General features: G+C 60.6%; 1 protein-coding gene across 1 annotated transcript in view; it reads left to right on the top strand.

The window, feature by feature from the left end:
- Window positions 1-17,656, top strand: part of LOC100087408 (myosin-3-like) — a 30,857-nt gene extending 13,201 nt beyond the window's left edge. Inside the window, 24 exon segments of the mRNA XM_039915048.1 lie at window positions 247-334; window positions 734-851; window positions 1,713-1,836; window positions 1,931-2,067; window positions 2,878-3,133; window positions 3,882-4,124; window positions 4,937-5,113; window positions 5,309-5,454; window positions 5,541-5,631; window positions 6,792-7,181; window positions 7,291-7,417; window positions 7,643-7,761; window positions 7,859-8,055; window positions 8,621-8,804; window positions 9,111-9,276; window positions 10,733-10,857; window positions 12,008-12,319; window positions 12,874-13,077; window positions 13,160-13,285; window positions 15,235-15,405; window positions 16,169-16,273; window positions 16,379-16,474; window positions 16,565-16,702; window positions 17,508-17,656. Coding sequence (XP_039770982.1) covers window positions 247-334; window positions 734-851; window positions 1,713-1,836; window positions 1,931-2,067; window positions 2,878-3,133; window positions 3,882-4,124; window positions 4,937-5,113; window positions 5,309-5,454; window positions 5,541-5,631; window positions 6,792-7,181; window positions 7,291-7,417; window positions 7,643-7,761; window positions 7,859-8,055; window positions 8,621-8,804; window positions 9,111-9,276; window positions 10,733-10,857; window positions 12,008-12,319; window positions 12,874-13,077; window positions 13,160-13,285; window positions 15,235-15,405; window positions 16,169-16,273; window positions 16,379-16,474; window positions 16,565-16,702; window positions 17,508-17,531 — 3,864 coding nt within the window. The 3' untranslated portion in view covers window positions 17,532-17,656.
- Window positions 17,657-17,939: the final 283 nt, after the last annotated feature.

Consider the following 17,939-nt stretch of genomic DNA (forward strand, 5'->3'; position numbering starts at 1 on the left):
CGAGAAGACAATCTGTCTCCCCCCAAAGAGTCGCCTTCTCATGTAGTTGCCTAGGCCTCTCTAGGTCTGCGAAGGCTGAGCGTCCGGGGCGGCCCGCGAGGCCAGAGAGGACGCGGACTCCTCGGCTTCGGACAGCCAACTTGGAGCTCGGCTAGGCGCCCCCGGGGCCGGGGCCTGGGTCGACCTGGGTCCGGCTGAAGTGCGGCGACCCCGCCGACTCCCGATCCCCTCTGCGTTGTCTCGCAGGAAAATCTGAACAAGCTGATGTCCAATTTGAGGACGACTCACCCCCACTTTGTACGCTGCATCATCCCCAACGAGACCAAAACCCCAGGTGAGCGCGGAACGTCGCCTCCAGATCCCGGGGGACGGCGGCGGGGGTCGGGGAGGGGATCCCGGCTGGGTTTGGGGAGCTGACGGTGCCGCCTTCCGGAAACAGCGGGGCCCAGCGGGTCGAGCCCGGGCCTGGGAGTCAGGAGGACCCACGTTCAAATCCCGGCTCTGCCACTTGCCCGCTGTGTGACCTCGGGCAGGTCACCTCGCTTCTCTGGGCCTCACTCCCCTCATCTGTCAAATGGGGATGGAGACTGCCTGCCCCTCGAGGGACAGGAACTGTGCCAAACTCGATCCGCTTGTCTCCACCCCAGTCGTTAGTACAGTGCCTGGCACCCAGTAAGCGCTGAACAGATACCCTGATTATTATTATTATTACTACTAATATTTTGGTTCACAGGGGTCATGGAACACGCTCTCGTGCTCCACCAGCTGCGGTGTAACGGGGTGCTCGAAGGCATCCGCATCTGCCGGAAGGGGTTCCCCAACCGCATCCTCTACGGAGACTTTAAACAACGGTACGTAGCTGGGGGGGGGGGGGGCGCGGATATCGGAATGTATTTGTCGGTACGGTGCTCTGCGCACAGTAAGCGCTCGATAAATGCGGTCGAATGAACGAACGAACGATTCCCGAGGAGGAAAAGGCCCCCAAGTCACCACCAACCAAAGCCTGGGCAGGCTACAGAGCTCCTTGAGGGCACGAGTCGTGGCTTTGACCTCCATCGTCCTCTTTCGAGTGCCGAGGACAATTCTCGAGCCTCCAAGTGCTCAGTAAGTAGCGGCCACTGATCGAGAGACTTGAGGTTCCTCAAGGGAAGGGTTGAAACTATTACCCTCTCAGGGCCGTAGACTGTAATCTCTTCGAGGGCAGGGGTCATTTCTTCAGCCTCTAGCGAACTCTCCCAGCTGCCCAGGATGCTGAAGGCCCTCAGTAGGTGCCACGGATTGAACGATTTTAAGTCCCTCGAATCGTGTCGCCTATGAGGCACTGTCCTGAGGGTTTAGTACAGTGCTCTGCACAGGGTAGATGGCAAGTATGCCGGAGATATTCTCCCAGGTGCCTCAGTCCCGGGCTTGGCACACAGTGGAGACGACCGACCGATGGCTTGTCGGCATCCTGAGGGCAGGGGTCGGGTCTACCGACTCTACTGCCCTCGCCCAAGGGCTTGGCACAAGGCTTAGTACCCATTAGGCGCTCAGCTGGTTGACCGTCGGCTCCTCCGGAGCCGGGATCGGGCCCACACCCACTCCACCTCCCTCGCCCAAGCGAGTGGCCGGCACCCAGCGGGTGCTCGGTCAATCTCAATGACCGACCGAGGGGCCGCCCCACTCCCCAGCCCGGTAACGCCCCCCTCACCCGCTGGGTCCGCGCGGGGCAGGTACCGGGTTCTGAACGCCAGCGCCATCCCGGAGGGGCAGTTCATCGACAGCAAGAAGGCCTGCGAGAAGCTGCTGGCGTCCATCGACATCGACCAAACGCAGTACAAGTTCGGCCACACCAAGGTGGGCGGGCCGTGCGCGGGCTCGCGGGGGCCGGGCTCCTCTCTCCGGAGTCCCTTCGGTGGATGCCGAGCGTCTTTCCGGGACCGCCCCGCAGGTGTTCTTCAAGGCCGGCTTGCTGGGCACCCTGGAGGAGATGCGGGATGATCGGCTGGCCAAGCTCATCACTCGCACCCAGGCCGTGTGCCGCGGCTTCCTCATGAGAGTGGAGTTCCAGAAGATGGTGCAGAGAAGGTAGGTCTGGACCCCCGGCCCCTCGGGTCCGACGGGCGGTCGTCCTTCGTGGGTCTCGGGGAGGTTTTCTGGACGATCGATCTTCCCCCCCCCCGCTTGCGGGGACCCGGGGCGTCTCACCGGCCGCTCGCTTTCCCCATCCTCCGCGGGGACGGACCGCAGAACCCAACTTCCGTCTCAGGGAGCCCACCTTCGGCGTCCGGTACGACGCCCGCTCCTTCATTTAGTACAGTGCTAAGGGCTTAGTACGGTCCTTCGCCCGCAGTCGGCGCTCAGTAACGTCGATCGAATCGAATTCATTTGCAATGTTCTTAATTTCCAGGGATTTCATCTTCCGCATCCAGAGCGACCTCCGCGCTTTCATTTGAAACAATAATTGTAATTATGGTATCTGCGAAGCGCTTACCATGTGCCAAGCACTGCTCTAAGCCCTGGGGTAGATGCAAGTTAATCAGGTTGGACACGGTCCCTGCCCCACATGGGGCTCACAGTCTTAATCCCCATTTTACCGATGAAGTAACTGAGGCCCAGAGAAGTCAAGTGACTTGTCCAAGGTCACGCAGCTAAAAAGTGGCGGAGTCAGAATCAGAACGCGGATCCTTCTGACCCCCAGGCCTGGACTCTACCCACTAGGCCACGCTGCCTCTCTAGACCATTTGAAATGATCTTCATTTCCGGAGGAGTCCATTTTCCACATCCAGTACGCCGTCCGCTCCTTTGCCGGAACTGCTCTTAATTTCCCGGGAGGGAGTCCATCTTCCTGCCCAGTTCGGCGTCCCCTCCTTCATCGGAGACGCTCTCGATTTGCAGGGAGTCCGTCTTCTGCATCCAGTACAACGTCCGCTCCTTCATGAACGTCAAACACTGGCCCTGGATGAAGCTCTTCTTCAAGATCAAGCCGCTGCTCAAGAGCGCCGAGACGGAGAAGGAGATGGCCACCATGAAGGAGGAGTTCGCCAAGACCAAAGACGAGCTCGCCAAGTCGGAGGCCAAAAGGAAGGAGCTGGAGGAGAAGATGGTGGCCCTGATCCAGGAGAAGAACGACCTCCAGCTCCAAGTCCAGTCGGTAGGTTTTTCCCTTTCCTTCGTGTCGACGGGGTCCGAGAGCAGGTTCACCGGGTAAAGATTGTCTGTTTCGAGGCCCCCCCACCTCCTCCCCGCCCCCTAAATCTCTCTCTTCCCTGCAGGACCGGCACTAGACAATTTCTTAATTGCTCTCTCACAAGGAAACCCCGTATATCCATCAGTGGCACGAATCACGTGCCTTCTGGATCCAAAACGGAGAAGCGGCGTGGCCTAGCGGAAAGAGCACAGGCTTGGGAGTCGGAGGGCCTGGGTTCTAATCTCCGTTCGGCCTGTCGTCTGTCGCGTGACCGTGGGCCGGTCGCTTCGCTTCTCTTTGCCTCAGTCACCTCATCTGTTGAATGGGATTAAGTCTCTGAGCCCCACGTGGGCTCACAGATCTGTCCAACCTGATCCGTTTGGATCTACCCCGGCACTTAATACTATTGTTATTATTATTACTATTATTAAGTGTGAGTAGGTTAGAGCGTGTGAGTCCGTTCGTCTGGAAGTGTGAGTGGGTTGGAGTGTGAGTCCTTCTGTAGTGTGTGAGTCCATCTGTCCAGAGGGCGAATAAATACGAGCGTGTGAATCCATCTGTCCAGAAAAGCGCGCGGGTTAGAGCGTCCGAGTCGATCTCTCTAGAGGTGTGAGGGGGTTGGCGTGTGAGTCCACCTGTCCGGAAATGCCAGGGGCCGGTTGTGAGCGCGGAGGTCCTCGGAGACCCGAAACTCTAACATCTGTCTCCAAAGGAAAGCGAAAACCTGTTGGACGCGGAGGAGAGGTGCGACCAGCTGATCAAGACGAAAATCCAGCTGGAGGCCAAAATCAAAGAGGTGACGGAGAGGGCGGAGGACGAGGAGGAGATCAACGCCGAGCTGACGGCCAAGAAGAGGAAGCTGGAGGACGAGTGCTCCGAGCTGAAGAAGGACATCGACGACCTGGAGCTGACGCTGGCCAAGGTGGAGAAGGAGAAGCACGCCACCGAGAACAAGGTACGGGGCTGCTGCGGGCCGCCGGCGGCTCCGTGGGGCGGACCGGCCGGATGGAGAGCTGTAGGCGGCCGGCCGGCGGCCCCCGTGCTGGGCGGGAGGGCTGGACGGGGCGGGGGGGGCTTCTGTCGGCGGGAATGGTTCCGCTCCCCTGAAGGCACCCCTTCCCGGCCTCCCGGGAACCAGCTCTCCCCATCAGCCCCCCGACAACCAACTTCTTTCTAGCAGCTCCCCGACGAGCAGCTCCCCCCTCATCAGGTCCCCGACGACCAGCTCTCCCGATCAGCTCCCCAACACCCAACTCCTATCGGCTCCCCCAGAACGAGCTCCACCACAACCGGCTCCAACCTACCAGGCCCCCCCCCCTCCTCTTGCCCGCCCCCAGGTCAGGTCCCCATAACCAGCTCCACATAGAGCAGAGGCCCGGGAGTCAGAAGGTCAAAGGTTCTAATCCCGGCTCCACCACTTGTCTCCTGTGTGGCCTTAGACAAGTCACTTCACTTCCCTGTGCCTCAGTTACCTCAGCTGTAGAATGAGGACTGAGATTGGGAGCCTCACGTGTGTCCAACCCACTCCAGTCTCAGTACAGTGTCCGGTACATAGTAAGCACTTCAGAAATACCATCGTCAGGTCCCCCACGACCAGCTCCCCTACAACCGGCTCCTCCACCATTTTGGGATTATTTGTTCTCCCCACTGGGACCTCTCTGGATTACCCACCCTCCAACACTCCCAGCTCGGACGCTGAACGCCCTCGTGAGGCCTGGGGTGCCCCGGGGCGGGCCTGCTCCCCCAACCTGCCCCGACGCCCCCCAGGTGAAGAACCTGACCGAGGAGCTGGCCGGCCTGGATGAGACCATCGCAAAATTAACCAAGGAGAAGAAGGCCCTGCAGGAGGCTCATCAGCAGACCTTAGATGACCTCCAGGCAGAGGAAGACAAGGTCAACTCTCTGACCAAAGTCAAGAGCAAACTGGAACAGCAAGTCGATGATGTGAGTCCGGTCGACAGCGGGGACCGGCTCCTTTCGGAAGGTGTCCCCTCTCCCAGCCGTCCCCTCTTCTGCCCATCCCTTCACCCACCTGTCCCCCCATCTCTCCTGTCTCCTCTCCCGCCCGTCTCCCCCCTTCCCCGATCATCCCCCTCTCCCCGCGACCCCACCCCACCGGCGCCGCGCTTTCTCTTTCAGCTGGAGAGCTCCCTGGAACAGGAAAAGAAATTCCGGGTGGATCTCGAACGTTGTAAGCGCAAGCTGGAGGGAGACTTGAAACTTGCCCAGGAGTCCCTCCTGGACCTGGAAAACGACAAGCAGCAGCTGGAGGAACGGCTGAAGAAGTAGGGAGCGGGGCAGGGAGCCGACGGGGGTCTCCCTCTGAGGCTGGCGCGGGCGGGGGGCTTCAGCGTTTCCCTCTCCCTTGCAGGAAGGACTTTGAGTACAGTCAGTTGCAGAGCAAGGTGGAGGATGAGCAGAACCTGGGGCTGCAGCTCCAAAAGAAAATCAAAGAGCTGCAGGTCGGTGGATCGGAGATGACCCTGAAAATGGGGGGGCGACAGGACGGGACAGGGCTTCCCCTCTAGACTGTAAACTCACTGTGAGCGCGGGGGGACCCAAGTGCTCGGCAGAGTGCTCTTCACACAGTAAGCGCTCAATAAATACCACCGATTGATTCATCGATTCTCCCTATCAGTCGGTTGTATTTATTGAGCACCTACTGTGTGCAGAGCATTGTACTAAGCGCTTGGGAGAGTCCAATAGAACAACAAAACAGACACATTCCCTGCCCCCCGGCCCCCCCCGGCCCCGTCCACAGCCCAGGTGGCGTCCACCGTTCTCCCACCATCTCTCCCCCTCGGAGCCCACCTGTGCCAAGGCGCGTGCCGTCCCCCAACCCCCAACTCCGCTCTCGTTCTCTGGGGGCGGGGAGGGAAGGGGTTGTTTAGAGAAGCAGCGTGGCTCAGTGGAAAGAGCCCGGGCTTGGGAGTCAGCGGTCATGAGTCCGAATCCCACCTCCGCCACTTGTCAGCTGTGTGACGGTGGGCAAGTCGCTTCTCTGGGCCTCAGTGACCTCATCTGTAAAATGGGGATTAACTGTGAGCCTCACGTGGGACGACCTGATTACCCCGTATCTACCCCAGCGCTTAGAACGGCGCTCTGCGCATAGTAAGCGCTTAACAGACACCAACATTATTATTATTGTTGTTGGAAGTGTTGGACTGTGTCCTATCCGATTTGCTTGAATTCACCCCAGCGTTTACTAAAGTGCCTGGCGCGTGGTAAGCGCTTACCAAATACCCAGAATTATGATTATGATTATTATTGTTGCTGTGGGCTGCCACGCCGTCCCCGTGACTGGAATCCAGTGTGGGCTCGGGGCACGGGCGAGGATGCCCGGCGGGGCAGAGGACTGGCCGAGCCCTCCGTCGGGCCGGCCCATCCGGCCCGGCCCGGGTTCTCTGAGGCCGAGGCCAACGGGTGCAGGGGGTTTTCCACCGTGGCCGCTCGGAAATCGGCGTCGGCGGGAGATCTTGCGCGTGGGCTGAGAGGCTGCCAGCTGAGGGACGACGGGAGGGGAGGAACCCGAACTGGAACCGACCCTGGGTCAGGGAGGGTGGCACCGGGCCCTCCGCGTCCGGGCCTCGGGTCGGCGACCGCGACGGGTCCGTGCCCGCAGGCCCGGATCGAGGAGCTGGAGGAGGAGATCGAGGCGGAGAGGGCGACGCGGGCCAAGACGGAGAAGCAGAGGACCGACTACGCCCGGGAGCTGGAGGAGCTGAGCGAGCGGCTGGAGGAGGCCGGCGGGGCCACGTCCACCCAGATCGAGCTGAACAAGAAGCGCGAGGCCGAGTTCCAGAAGCTGCGGCGGGACCTGGAGGAGGCCACCCTGCAGCACGAGGCCACGGCGGCCGCCCTGCGCAAGAAGCACGCCGACAGCGTGGCCGAGCTCGGGGAGCAGATCGACAACCTGCAGCGCGTCAAGCAGAAGCTGGAGAAGGAGAAGAGCGAGCTGAAGCTGGAGATCGACGACCTGGCCGGCAACCTGGAGACCGTCTCCAAGTCCAAGGTGGGTCCGGGCACCGGCCCCCCGACCCCGAGGGGACGGAGGTGCCGCGGGCGGCGGGGGGCCGCTCGAGGGGCGCCTGGTTCACTCCTCCGGCGGGGGGACGTTTCAGGCGAACCTAGAAAAGTTATGCCGGACTCTGGAAGACCAACTGAGCGAGGCCAAGAGCAAGGCGGAAGAGACACAGAGGAGTCTGAACGAACTGACCACGCAGAAGGCCCGGCTGCAGACCGAGGCCGGTGGGTGACGAGCTGAGGACGGCGGCGACGCCCCCCCCGGGCCCGGGCCACTCCCCGCTTCCTTTCCTTCCCTCCCTCGTCCATCCTCTCTCCGGGCGCCCTTTCCCTTCCCGCCTCCCCTCGCCCTCGTCCCGGCGGGAGGGGCCGGGTCGCGGAGCGGCGGTCCCCGGGACCCTCGGAGTGTCTCGACCGGCCCGCTGAAGAGCCCCCTCCTCCTGATCCCAGGCGAGCTAAGTCGTCAGTTGGAAGAGAAGGAGAGTATCGTCTCCCAGCTTTCCAGGAGCAAGCAAGCGTTCACCCAGCAACTGGAAGAGCTCAAGAGGCAGTTGGAGGAAGAGAGCAAGGTAGCCCTCCCGCTTCCACCCGGATGGCCCCGAGGACCCCCCCGCCCGGGGGCGGGCCCGGTCGCCCTGACTCGCCGTCCGTCCCCCTCTCCCCCAGGCCAAGAACGCCCTGGCCCACGCCCTCCAGTCCTCCCGCCACGACTGCGACCTGCTGCGGGAGCAGTACGAGGAGGAGCAGGAAGCCAAGGCCGAGCTGCAGAGGGCCTTGTCCAAGGCCAACGGCGAGGTCGCCCAGTGGAGGACCAAGTAACGAGACGACGCCATCCAGCGCACGGAGGAGCTGGAGGAGGCCAAGTAGGTGGTCACGGGGCTTGTCGGAGGAGCTGGCCCGCATCCCTGCGCCCCCCCCGTCCAAACGCGGTGTCGGATTCAGGGGCATTAGGGAGTGGAGACCCCACTCTTAATAAAACTCCCTCCTCCCCTGCGTAGAGATTGCTTTGGTCAACTCCGTTATACTTTCTAAAGCACCTGATACAGTGCCCTGCACATAGTAAGCGCTCAATAAATGCCTCCGATCGATCTCGTCCAGCCCTTCCTCCCCTCCCCAACCTCCCCCCCTCAGCAAGGAGCGGGGGGCTTCCGGGCGTCTCCTCCTCCTCCTCCTCCTCGTTATCACTGTCGATGGTATCTGAGCGCTCGCTGTGTGCGGAGAGAACACTGTCCTAAATGTTTGGGAGAGTACCTCGGTCTCAGGTGGAGACAAAGCCCAGTCGGCCGGGCCCGTTGTCCCGTGAGCCGGGGAGATTGCTCTGGGCCGGCCGGGAGGAAGAAGCGCAGACTTTAGACGACCGGTAAGCCCCCGTAGGCGGGTGGTTCCGGAGTGGGTTGGAAATCCTGTTTCTCTTCTCGTTCCCGAAAGGAAAAAACTGGCCCAGCGCCTTCAGGACGCCGAGGAGCAGGTGGAGGCCGTGAACGCGAAATGCGCGTCGTTAGAAAAGACCAAGCAGAGGCTGCAAGGGGAAGTGGAGGACCTGATGATCGACGTCGAGCGGGCCAACTCGATGGCCGCCGCGCTCGACAAGAAGCAGAGGAATTTCGATAAGGTGCCGCCCGCTCTGGACCGACAGGCCCTTCGCGCTGGCCGCCCGCTTCCGCCCCGATCCCAGCGGGGGCCGAGGGGACCGAGGGAGGAAGGGGCCGGACAGATGGGTGGGACGTTGGTGAAACCCCGACGGTACCTCGAGACCCAGGTTGACTGCTGAGTTTCCTGGGCGGAGCTGGCGCTGGTGGGATGGGGAGATTGGACGTCTAAGATCACAGGTGGGGGGGGTCCTGGGGGTAAGGGGTGCTCGGAGGAGCCCCCCTCGAGGGAGTCTGACCTCGCGGGCTTGCGTGCCCTCCTCCTCTAGGTCCTGGCCGAATGGAAGACCAAGTGCGAAGAGAGCCAAGCGGAGCTGGAGGCGTCCCTGAAGGAGTCCCGCTCTCTGAGCACGGAGCTGTTTAAGCTCAAAAATGCCTACGAGGAGTCCTTGGACCACCTGGAGACCGTCAAGCGGGAGAACAAGAACCTGGAGCGTGAGAGACGGGCGCGGGAAGGGATCGGCCCGGCCTAGCCGGGGGGAGAGGAGCCCAAGGGGCCGGGGGCCGGGGTGATGCCCTATCCGAGGGTTTGGAGAGGAGGTGGCCGGTCGGCTGTCGGAGGACCGAACGGGAGAAAACAGCAGAGGAGGGGTCTCGGGGCAGACTTACCGACAGTCAGGATGCTCTACCAATGGAGCAAATAATAATAATAATATTATTATGGGATTGAAGTGCTTACTGTGTGCAAGCACTGTTCGGTAGATACGAGGTAATCAGGTTGGACACAGTCCCCGTCTCATATGGGGCTCCCAGTCTTCATCCCCATTTTCCAGTTGAGGGAACCGAGGCCCAGAGAAGTGAGGTGACTTGCCGAAGGTCACACAACAGAGAAACGGCGGGGCCGGGGTTAGAACCCGCGTCCCCCGACTCCCAAGCCCATCCACTTGCCACTAGGCCAAGCTGCTTCTCATGCTAAGGAAGCCTTTTTCTTCAGGGGCCTTTACGAAAGATCAGGAGCCCGCTTAGCCCAGTGGGGTAATCGCTGACCTATCCGGAGGCAGGGGGCCGAAGGACGCCACCTCTGTGGAATCACTTAATCCCTGCGTTGCCTCCGTCTCCTCCCCCGTCCAGTGGGGAGCAAAATCCTCCCCATCCCTCTTCCCACTCGGGGATCCCGGGAGGATCAAGGAGATCAGCGAGGGGAACGCGCGGCGGGAGATAAGATCGCCGCCCGCATTCAGGGGGTGGGGCCCCTCGAACCCCCCACCAGCCCCCCGGAGTCGAATCACTGGACAAAGTCGGGGGTGGAGAGGAAGTAGGTCACATTTGTGTGACCCTGGGCAAGTCACTTAACTTCCCTGGGCCTCAGTGACCTCATCGGTAAAAATGGGGATTGAAAAATGTGAGCCCCGCGTGGGTCAGTCTGATTATCCTGAATCTCCCCCAGTGCTTAGAACAGGGCTCTGCACATAGTAAGCGCTTAGCAAATACCATAATTATTATTACCATAATTATTACTTCCACCAATCACTCCCTGGGATTTCCTGAGCTCCTGCCTTGTGCAGAGCACTGTGCCTGGGGGAGTTGCCGCTGCCCGCAGGGCTTGGGTCAGAGTGCCGGTTTTGAGGCGATCGGGAGGTTCCTTTAGTGTGGTGGCCTGGAACTGGAGGCGGCATCTACCCCACCTGCTGTGGGACCCGGGGCAATCACATCTCTGGGCCTCAGTTACCTCATCTCTAAAATGGGGATTGAGACCGGGAGCCCCGTGTGAGTCAGGGACTCTAACCCGACAACTGTGGATCTACCCCAGCGCTTAGTATGGTGCCTGGCACTTAATAAGCGCTTAACAAATGGCATTAAAAAAAAAATCTCCTTCCCGGGAATGGGAGAATGGGGGTTCAGACAACTGCCAAATCCCAGGCTCCCAATCCTTGCTTATCCCTGTTTTCAGAGGAGATTGCCGACCTCACGGAGCAGCTTGCTGAGAACGGCAAGACCATCCACGAGCTGGAGAAGTCCAGGAAGCAGACTGAATTGGAGAAGTCTGAAATCCAGCTGGCTCTCGAAGAAGCAGAGGTAGGTGGGCCTAGGTGGTAATAATAATAATAATAATAATAATAACGGTATTGTTTAAAGCTCTTACTATGTGCCGGGCACCGTACTAAGCGCTGGGGTGGAGACGAGAAAATCGCGCTGGACACAGTCCCTGTTCTACATGGGGCTCACCGTCTTCATCCCCATTTTATTCATTTATTCATTTATTTATTGAGTGCTCACTATGTGCAGAGCACTGTACTAAGCGCTTATAATGATGGTATTTGTTAAGCGCTCACAATGTGCCAAGCACCGTTCTAAGCGCTGGGAGCGATACAAGATCATCAGGTGGTCCCACACGGGGCTCACACTCTTCATTCCCATTTGACACCCGAGGGAACTGAGAGAAGTGAAGTGATTTGCTCAAAGTCACACAGCTGACAAGTGGCAGAGCCGGGATTAGAACCCGTGACCTCCGATTCCCAAGCCCGGGCTCTTTCCACCGAGCCAGTCCCCATTTTATAGTTGAGGGAACTGAGGCACAGAGGAGTGAAGTGACTTGCCCAAGATTACACTGCGAGCCGTTCAGACTGTGAGCCCGTCACTGGGCAGGGCTCGTCTCTATCTGTTGCCGAACTGTACATTCCAAGCGCTCAGTACAGTGCTCTGCACGATAAATACCACTGAATTACACAGCCGACAAGTGGCAGAGCCGGGATTAGAATCCAGGTCCTTTTGAATTCCAGGCCCGACCTCTTTCCACCGGGCCACGCTGCTTCCGTAAGGGTGGGAGGCAGCTGGCGGTGGGGGAGAGGGACCCCCGGAATGTCCCTCCCTCTCTCGGAGGAGATGGGCCTTCAATACGTTTTTGAAGTCGGGGATAATCCGTTGGGAGAATCCGAGGGTTTGGCCAACGGCCGGTTTGCCTGGATTTGTTCGGCTGAGAGAACCCTGCCTGCCTCCGGCCCGGATAGCCAGGCCGACCCATCCCCGGGTCCCTCTTGACTCTTCCAAGCGCTCGGTCCAGTTCCCCGCAAATAGTAAGCGTTCAATAAATATCATCGACCGGTCGGTGGACCGCCGGCTCGTCGTGGGCCGGGATCGTGCCCACCGACTCTGCCGTAGTGGACCCAGCTCGGTAAACACCCGACGCGCTCGGCTGGCACTTACCTCCTTTCCTTCTTCCCCCCAGGCGGCCCTGGAGCACGAGGAGGCCAAAATCCTCCGAGTCCAACTGGAACTGAACCAGGTCAAGTCCGACATCGATCGGAAGATCGCCGAGAAGGACGAGGAGATCGAGCAGCTGAAGCGGAACTACCAGCGGACGGTGGAGACCATGCAGAGCCGCCCTGGACGGCCGAGATCCGGCAGCCGGAACGAGGCCATCCGCATCAAGAAGAAGATGGAGGGCGACCTCAACGAGATCGAGGTCCAGCTGAGCCACGCCAACCGCCAGGCGGCCGAGGCCGTCAAACACTTCCGCAACGTCCAGGGGCAACTCAAGGTTCGGAAGGAGCCCGTCGACCCGTCCGTCCACCCGCCCGACGAGCCCCCGCCAGAAGTGAATTGGTGTCCACCTCCTGCTCACCTCTCACATCCTGTTTTCTTCCTCACTTCACCTTCCACTTCTTCCCATCACCTCCCGCTCCTCCCCGGCTTCTTACGCACTTCACCTTCCACTCCCCCGCCAAATCTCCCGCTCACCTCTCACGTCCCGCTTCTTCCCCACTTCACTTCCCGCTCCTTCTCCATTTGAACTCCCGCTCCTTCCCGGCTCCTTCCCTACTTCACCTTCCACCCCTCCCGCCTCTTCCTCACGTCACCTCCCACGTCCTCGTCCCCCTGTTTCCGGGGGAGAAGCCCCCCCCAGCTACTCCACGACCCCTCCAACTGATCCTTTGGTCCTTTTCCCTTCCATTATTGGGTGGGTGCAACAGGAGGGAGGAGGCATGGCGGCCTCAGGCGTTCCCCTGGGGTGCTCCTGGCCCCGGGGGGCACCGTGCGGGTATCGCAGGAAAACAGCGCCCACGAGAGCCGACCCTCGTCTCTCCCGGGCAGGACACGCAGCTGCACCTGGACGACGCCCTCCGCGGGCAGGAGGACCTGAAGGAGCAGCTGGCCATGGTGGAGCGCCGGGCCAACCTGCTGCAGGCCGAGGTGGAGGAGCTCCGGGCGGCCCTGGAGCAGACCGAGAGGAGCCGGAAGATGGCCGAGCAGGAGCTGCTGGACGCCAGCGAGCGCGTGCAGCTGCTGCACACCCAGGTGGGTCCGCGCGGGTGGGGTGGGGGGCGAGGAGGGAGAGCGGCCCAAGAGCCGAGGCCAACGGGCTCCCTTCCCCTTCTAGAACACCAGCCTCATCCACACCAAGAAGAAGCTGGAGACCGACTTGACCCAGCTCCAGAGCGAAGTGGAGGATGCCAGCCGCGAGGCCAAGAACGCCGAAGAGAAAGCCAAGAAGGCCATCACCGACGTAAGCGGGGCGCCGTTTCCGGCCCGGGGCTGCTGGCGGGGGCCTTTGCTTGCCCGTGGCCCACCGGGGCCTCTCCTGCTCCCGGGCTAACGGAGCCCGTGGCGGATGATTTGGCTCACACCCACTCTATCCCGGCTGGCTCCGGTCCCAGGGCACATCTCTGGAGGCACGGCGTGGGGCTAGCAAGGGAACGCCTCATCGACGGGCCGTCCTGTCTGACCGAGGGTGACACGAAACACGCACAAACACACAGACGTTCTCCAAGGGACTTGGTGGCCTGCTGCAAAGGCGACAATGGGGTCCGCCAGGCGTGCAATTCCTACGCGTCTGCTCTCCCTCCAGAGCCTGCAGTCCTCACCTCGGCTCTTACCTCCCATTCCTCCCCATCAGCTCCCACGCAGCTCTCCCTTCCGGCTTCTTTCCTATTTCCCCCCTCAACTCTTCCCCATCACCTCCCGCTCCTCCCCACTTCACCTCCCGCTCCTTCCCCTCTTTACCTCCCGCTCACCTCTCACCTCCTGCTCCTCCCCATCACTTCCCACTCAACTGTCACCTCCCGCTCCCCCCATTCACCTTCTGCTCCCCCTCCACTTCCCCTCCCCCCGTCTCCGGGGGACGGCTTTCCCAAAACCATTCCAGAAGATCTCCAACTGCTCCTCTGGCCCTTTTCCCTCTCGTTATTCTCACGCTCTCAGGGCCCGTCTGCTGTCGTCCCCTTTAGAGCCCAGCGTTCGGAGCCCCCGAACCGAACAGTTCAGCGGACGGTTCGGTGGGCGAGGGACCCCCTTCCTGTCGTGAGCCCTCAGCTGAAGGGGACTGTAGAGTGGCTGGCAGCCCCGACCGTCGCTCCTTGGGGAGTTCTGGAGAGAAGCCAAGGCTGGCTCCTTCCTCAGGCTCCGCCGAAGCAGTGAGGCCTAGCGGATAGTGCCCAGGCCTGGGAATCAGAAGGGTTCTAATCCAGGCTCTGCTACTCGTCTGCTGCGTGACCTTGGACCAGTCAGTTCACTTCTCTGAACCTCCGTTACCCCATCTGGAAAGTGGGGATTAAAAAAGTCCTGGGTGGGACAGGGACTGTGTCCCACTCAGTTTGCTTGTTCCACCCCCAAGCTTAGTCCAGTGCCTGGCACATAGTGAGGACTTAACAAATGTCCCGGGGCCTGGTACGGTGCCCGCACGTAGTCTGGGCTTAACGCATAATAATATTAATAATAATAATGATAATAATAACGTTGGTATTTGTCAAGCGCTTACTACGTGCAGAGCACGGTTCTAAGCGCTGGGGTGGATACAGGGGAATGAGGTTGTCCCACGTGAGGCTCACAGTTAATCCCCATTTTCCAGATGAGGGAACTGAGGCAGAGAGAAGTGACTCGCCCACAGTCCCACAGCTGACGAGTGGCAGGGCCGGGAGTCGAACCCATGACCTCTGACTCCCAAGCCCGGGCTCTTTCCACTGAGCCACGCTGCGTCCCCTAACGTAACACAACACATAACACAATTATTATCCCCTAACATAACACATAATCCCCTAACATAACACAATTATGATTATTTTAGCTTTCCCCTGCTGAAGTCCAGGGACCCCTGGGCCATTTTCCAGGGACACTCACCCCGTGCCTCTCTGTCCCGGTCCCCCGCTGGACTACGAGCCCCCGGCCCCCCTCTGGGCCGTTCCCCCTCACCGGCTCTGACCGCCGGCGGTCCAGCTCCCGGCCAGCAAGCGGTGGCCGTTCCACAACTCTCTTTACCTCACCCCTCCTCGATGTCCCTCTAAAAATCCATCTCCTTTCCTCTCAGCCAGTTCCTCTCCGGGGCCGCCTCCATTTCCCCCTCACCTGGGCCGGCGGGGGCCTCTGGGCTCTCAGCGGGAGGGTCGGCCGGCCTCCGGGCCCGTCTTCCGGGCCCCGGAGCGGCAGGGAGCTCGCCGCTGACGTGGTTTGTGCTCTCAGGCCGCCATAATGGCCGAGGAGCTGAAGAAGGAGCAGGACACCAGCGCCCACCTGGAACGGATGAAGAAGAACCTGGATCAGACGGTGAAGGACCTGCAGCATCGCCTGGATGAGGCCGAGCAGCTGGCCCTCAAGGGGGGCAAGAAGCAGATCCAGAAACTGGAGACTCGGGTACCTTAGCTGGATTACTCCCCAAATTACTATTATTACTCCTGCCATTACTTTTCCGCAGATACTGACGTTATTGCGTCTGCTCCTGTTTCCGTTACAATTTCTACTACGGCTATTTCGACGACGACGACGATAATAGTAATGAGGGTGGTGTTTGTTAAGCGCTCAGTACGTGCCAAGCACTGTTCTAAGCGCCGGAGTAGATACGAGGTCATCAGCTTGTCCCACTTGGGGCTCCCAGTCTTAGTCCCCGTTTTCCGGATGAGGCCCAGGGAATAATAATAATGATGATGATGATGATGGCGTTTGTTAAGCGCTCACTACGTGCCGAGCACTGTTCTAAGTGCCGGAGTAGATACGAGGTCATCAGCTTGTCCCACGTGGGGCTCACAGTCTTAGTCCCTGTTTTCCAGATGAGGTCACTGAGGCCCAGAGAATAATAATAATAACGATGGTGGTGTTTGTTAAGCGCTTACTATGTCCCAAGCACTGTTCTAAGCGCTGGGAGGGGATACAAAGTGATCAGGTTGTCCCAGTGGGGCTCACAGCCTCAGTCCCCATTTTACAGATGAGGTCACTGAGGCACAGAGAAGTGAAGGGACTCGCCCAAAGTCACACAGCTGCCTGGTGGCGGGGCCGGGATTAGAACCCACGACCTCTGGCTCCCAAGGCCCGGGCTCTTGCCACTGTGACTTGCCCAGATGAACCCCTTCCTCCAGCTCTCCCAGCGGACCGACCTCTCCGTTCCTCCTCCCCTCTCCAGATCCGAGAGTTGGAATTTGAACTGGAAGGGGAGCAAAAACGGAACGCGGAGAACGTCAAGGGTCTGCGGAAATACGAGCGCAGGGTCAAGGAGCTGACGTACCAGGCAAGTGAGGGGTGGGAAGAGGGTCGCCCCGTGGTGGTCGGCGGGGGCCGGGGGGAATCTCCAGTTCGGGTCTCGGCTGGTCCCCTCATCCTCTGCTCTCCTTAGGGGGAGGAGGATCGGAAAAACGTCCTCAGGCTCCAGGACCTGGTGGACAAGCTGCAGGTGAAGGTGAAATCCTACAAGCGACAAGCTGAGGAAGCGGTAAGTCCCTCCGAGGTGAAACTGGGAAACCCTCCGCCGGCCTGGGCGCCTGTCCGGGATCGCCGACCGCCCGCCTCTCCTCTGTTTCAGGACGAACAGGCCAACGTCCACCTCACCAAATTCCGGAAGGCGCAGCACGAGCTGGAGGAGGCCGAGGAGCGGGCGGACATCGCCGAGTCGCAAGTTAACAAGCTCCGAGCCAAAACCCGGGACTTCACCTCCACCCGGGTAAGCCGCCGGCCCGGAGGTCGGGGGGCAGAGGGGTCGGGGGGAAGGGGCCGAAGTCGGGAAGCGACGGGCGGCCCGGCGGGAAGACCCCGGGCCTGGGGGGGGGGTCCGAGGACCTGGGCTCTTCCGCCTCCCTGTCGGGTGACCTCGGGCGAGTCACTTCCCTTCTCCGGGCCTCGGTCCTCTCATCTGTCCGATGGGGATTTGATAGCTGATCTCCCTTCCCCACGGAGCCCCGCGTTGGGCAGGGACCGAGCCTGACCCCGTAATGATAATCGTGGTACTCGTCAAGCGCCTACTGTGCGCCGAGTACCGTTCTAAGCACGGAGGTACATTCAAGCTAATCGGCTTGGATACAGTCCACGTCCCACATGGGGTTCAGAGTCTTAGACCCCATTTTACAGGTGAGGGAACTGAGGTCCAGAGCGGTGAAGTGACTTGCCCGAGGTCACGCGGCAGACGAGCGGTGGACCCGGGATTAGAACCCAGTTCCTTCTGACTCCCAGGCCCGGGCTCTAGCCACTAGGCCACGCTGCGTCCCCCATGTCCCTTCATTCGGGTTAACAGCCGCTTGGGCAGAATGCCCAAAGGGACATAATTCAGCTGATCTCCTGGGGTCTTCGGGAGCTTTGGCCGGGGGACGCTGTGGCTCTGGCTTCCCAGTTCTTGCCGGGGGGGGGGGGGCCCTTGAGGGTCTCCACCCTCAGCTTGGCACGCGAGGAAAAGCGCACCTCGTGTGCCGGGGGCAAGGGAGACCCGGCCTCCTTCGGGCCGCCGCGTGAACCTTCTCCCCTTCCCTTTTCAGGTGGTGCACGAAAGCCAAGAGTGATCGATCGCCTCCTGAGGAGGAACAGAAAATAGACACAATGTGTATTTTCCTGGCCCCGACTGGGTGACTCTCTGCGCCTGCCACTTTCTCTTCTTCAAAAGAAACAATAAAGTGTGCTTTCTCACTCGGGGTTTTCATCTTTTTTTTTCTGCAGGGGGCCAGGAGGGCCCCGGAGAGGGGACGCTTGGGAGGGAGGGCGCGGAGAGAGGTGGGGAGGAGGAGGAGGGGGGACGTGGGGAGAGGAAACCCCGGGCTCGGCGGGGTGGGCGGGAGAGGGGAGTCGCCGACCGTCCTCTGGTCCTCCGGCCGCCCCCCGATCTCCAGCTCTTCCCGGATTAGGGTGGCCAGTCGTCTGGCCCGCCGTGGGTCTGCCTTCGGGCCAGCGTCCTTACGTCGGAGGCCCGGGCT

The sequence above is a fragment of the Ornithorhynchus anatinus genome, chromosome 21 (genome assembly GCF_004115215.2).
Source record: "Ornithorhynchus anatinus isolate Pmale09 chromosome 21, mOrnAna1.pri.v4, whole genome shotgun sequence".
In the NCBI taxonomy this organism is placed as follows: Eukaryota; Metazoa; Chordata; class Mammalia; order Monotremata; family Ornithorhynchidae; genus Ornithorhynchus; species Ornithorhynchus anatinus.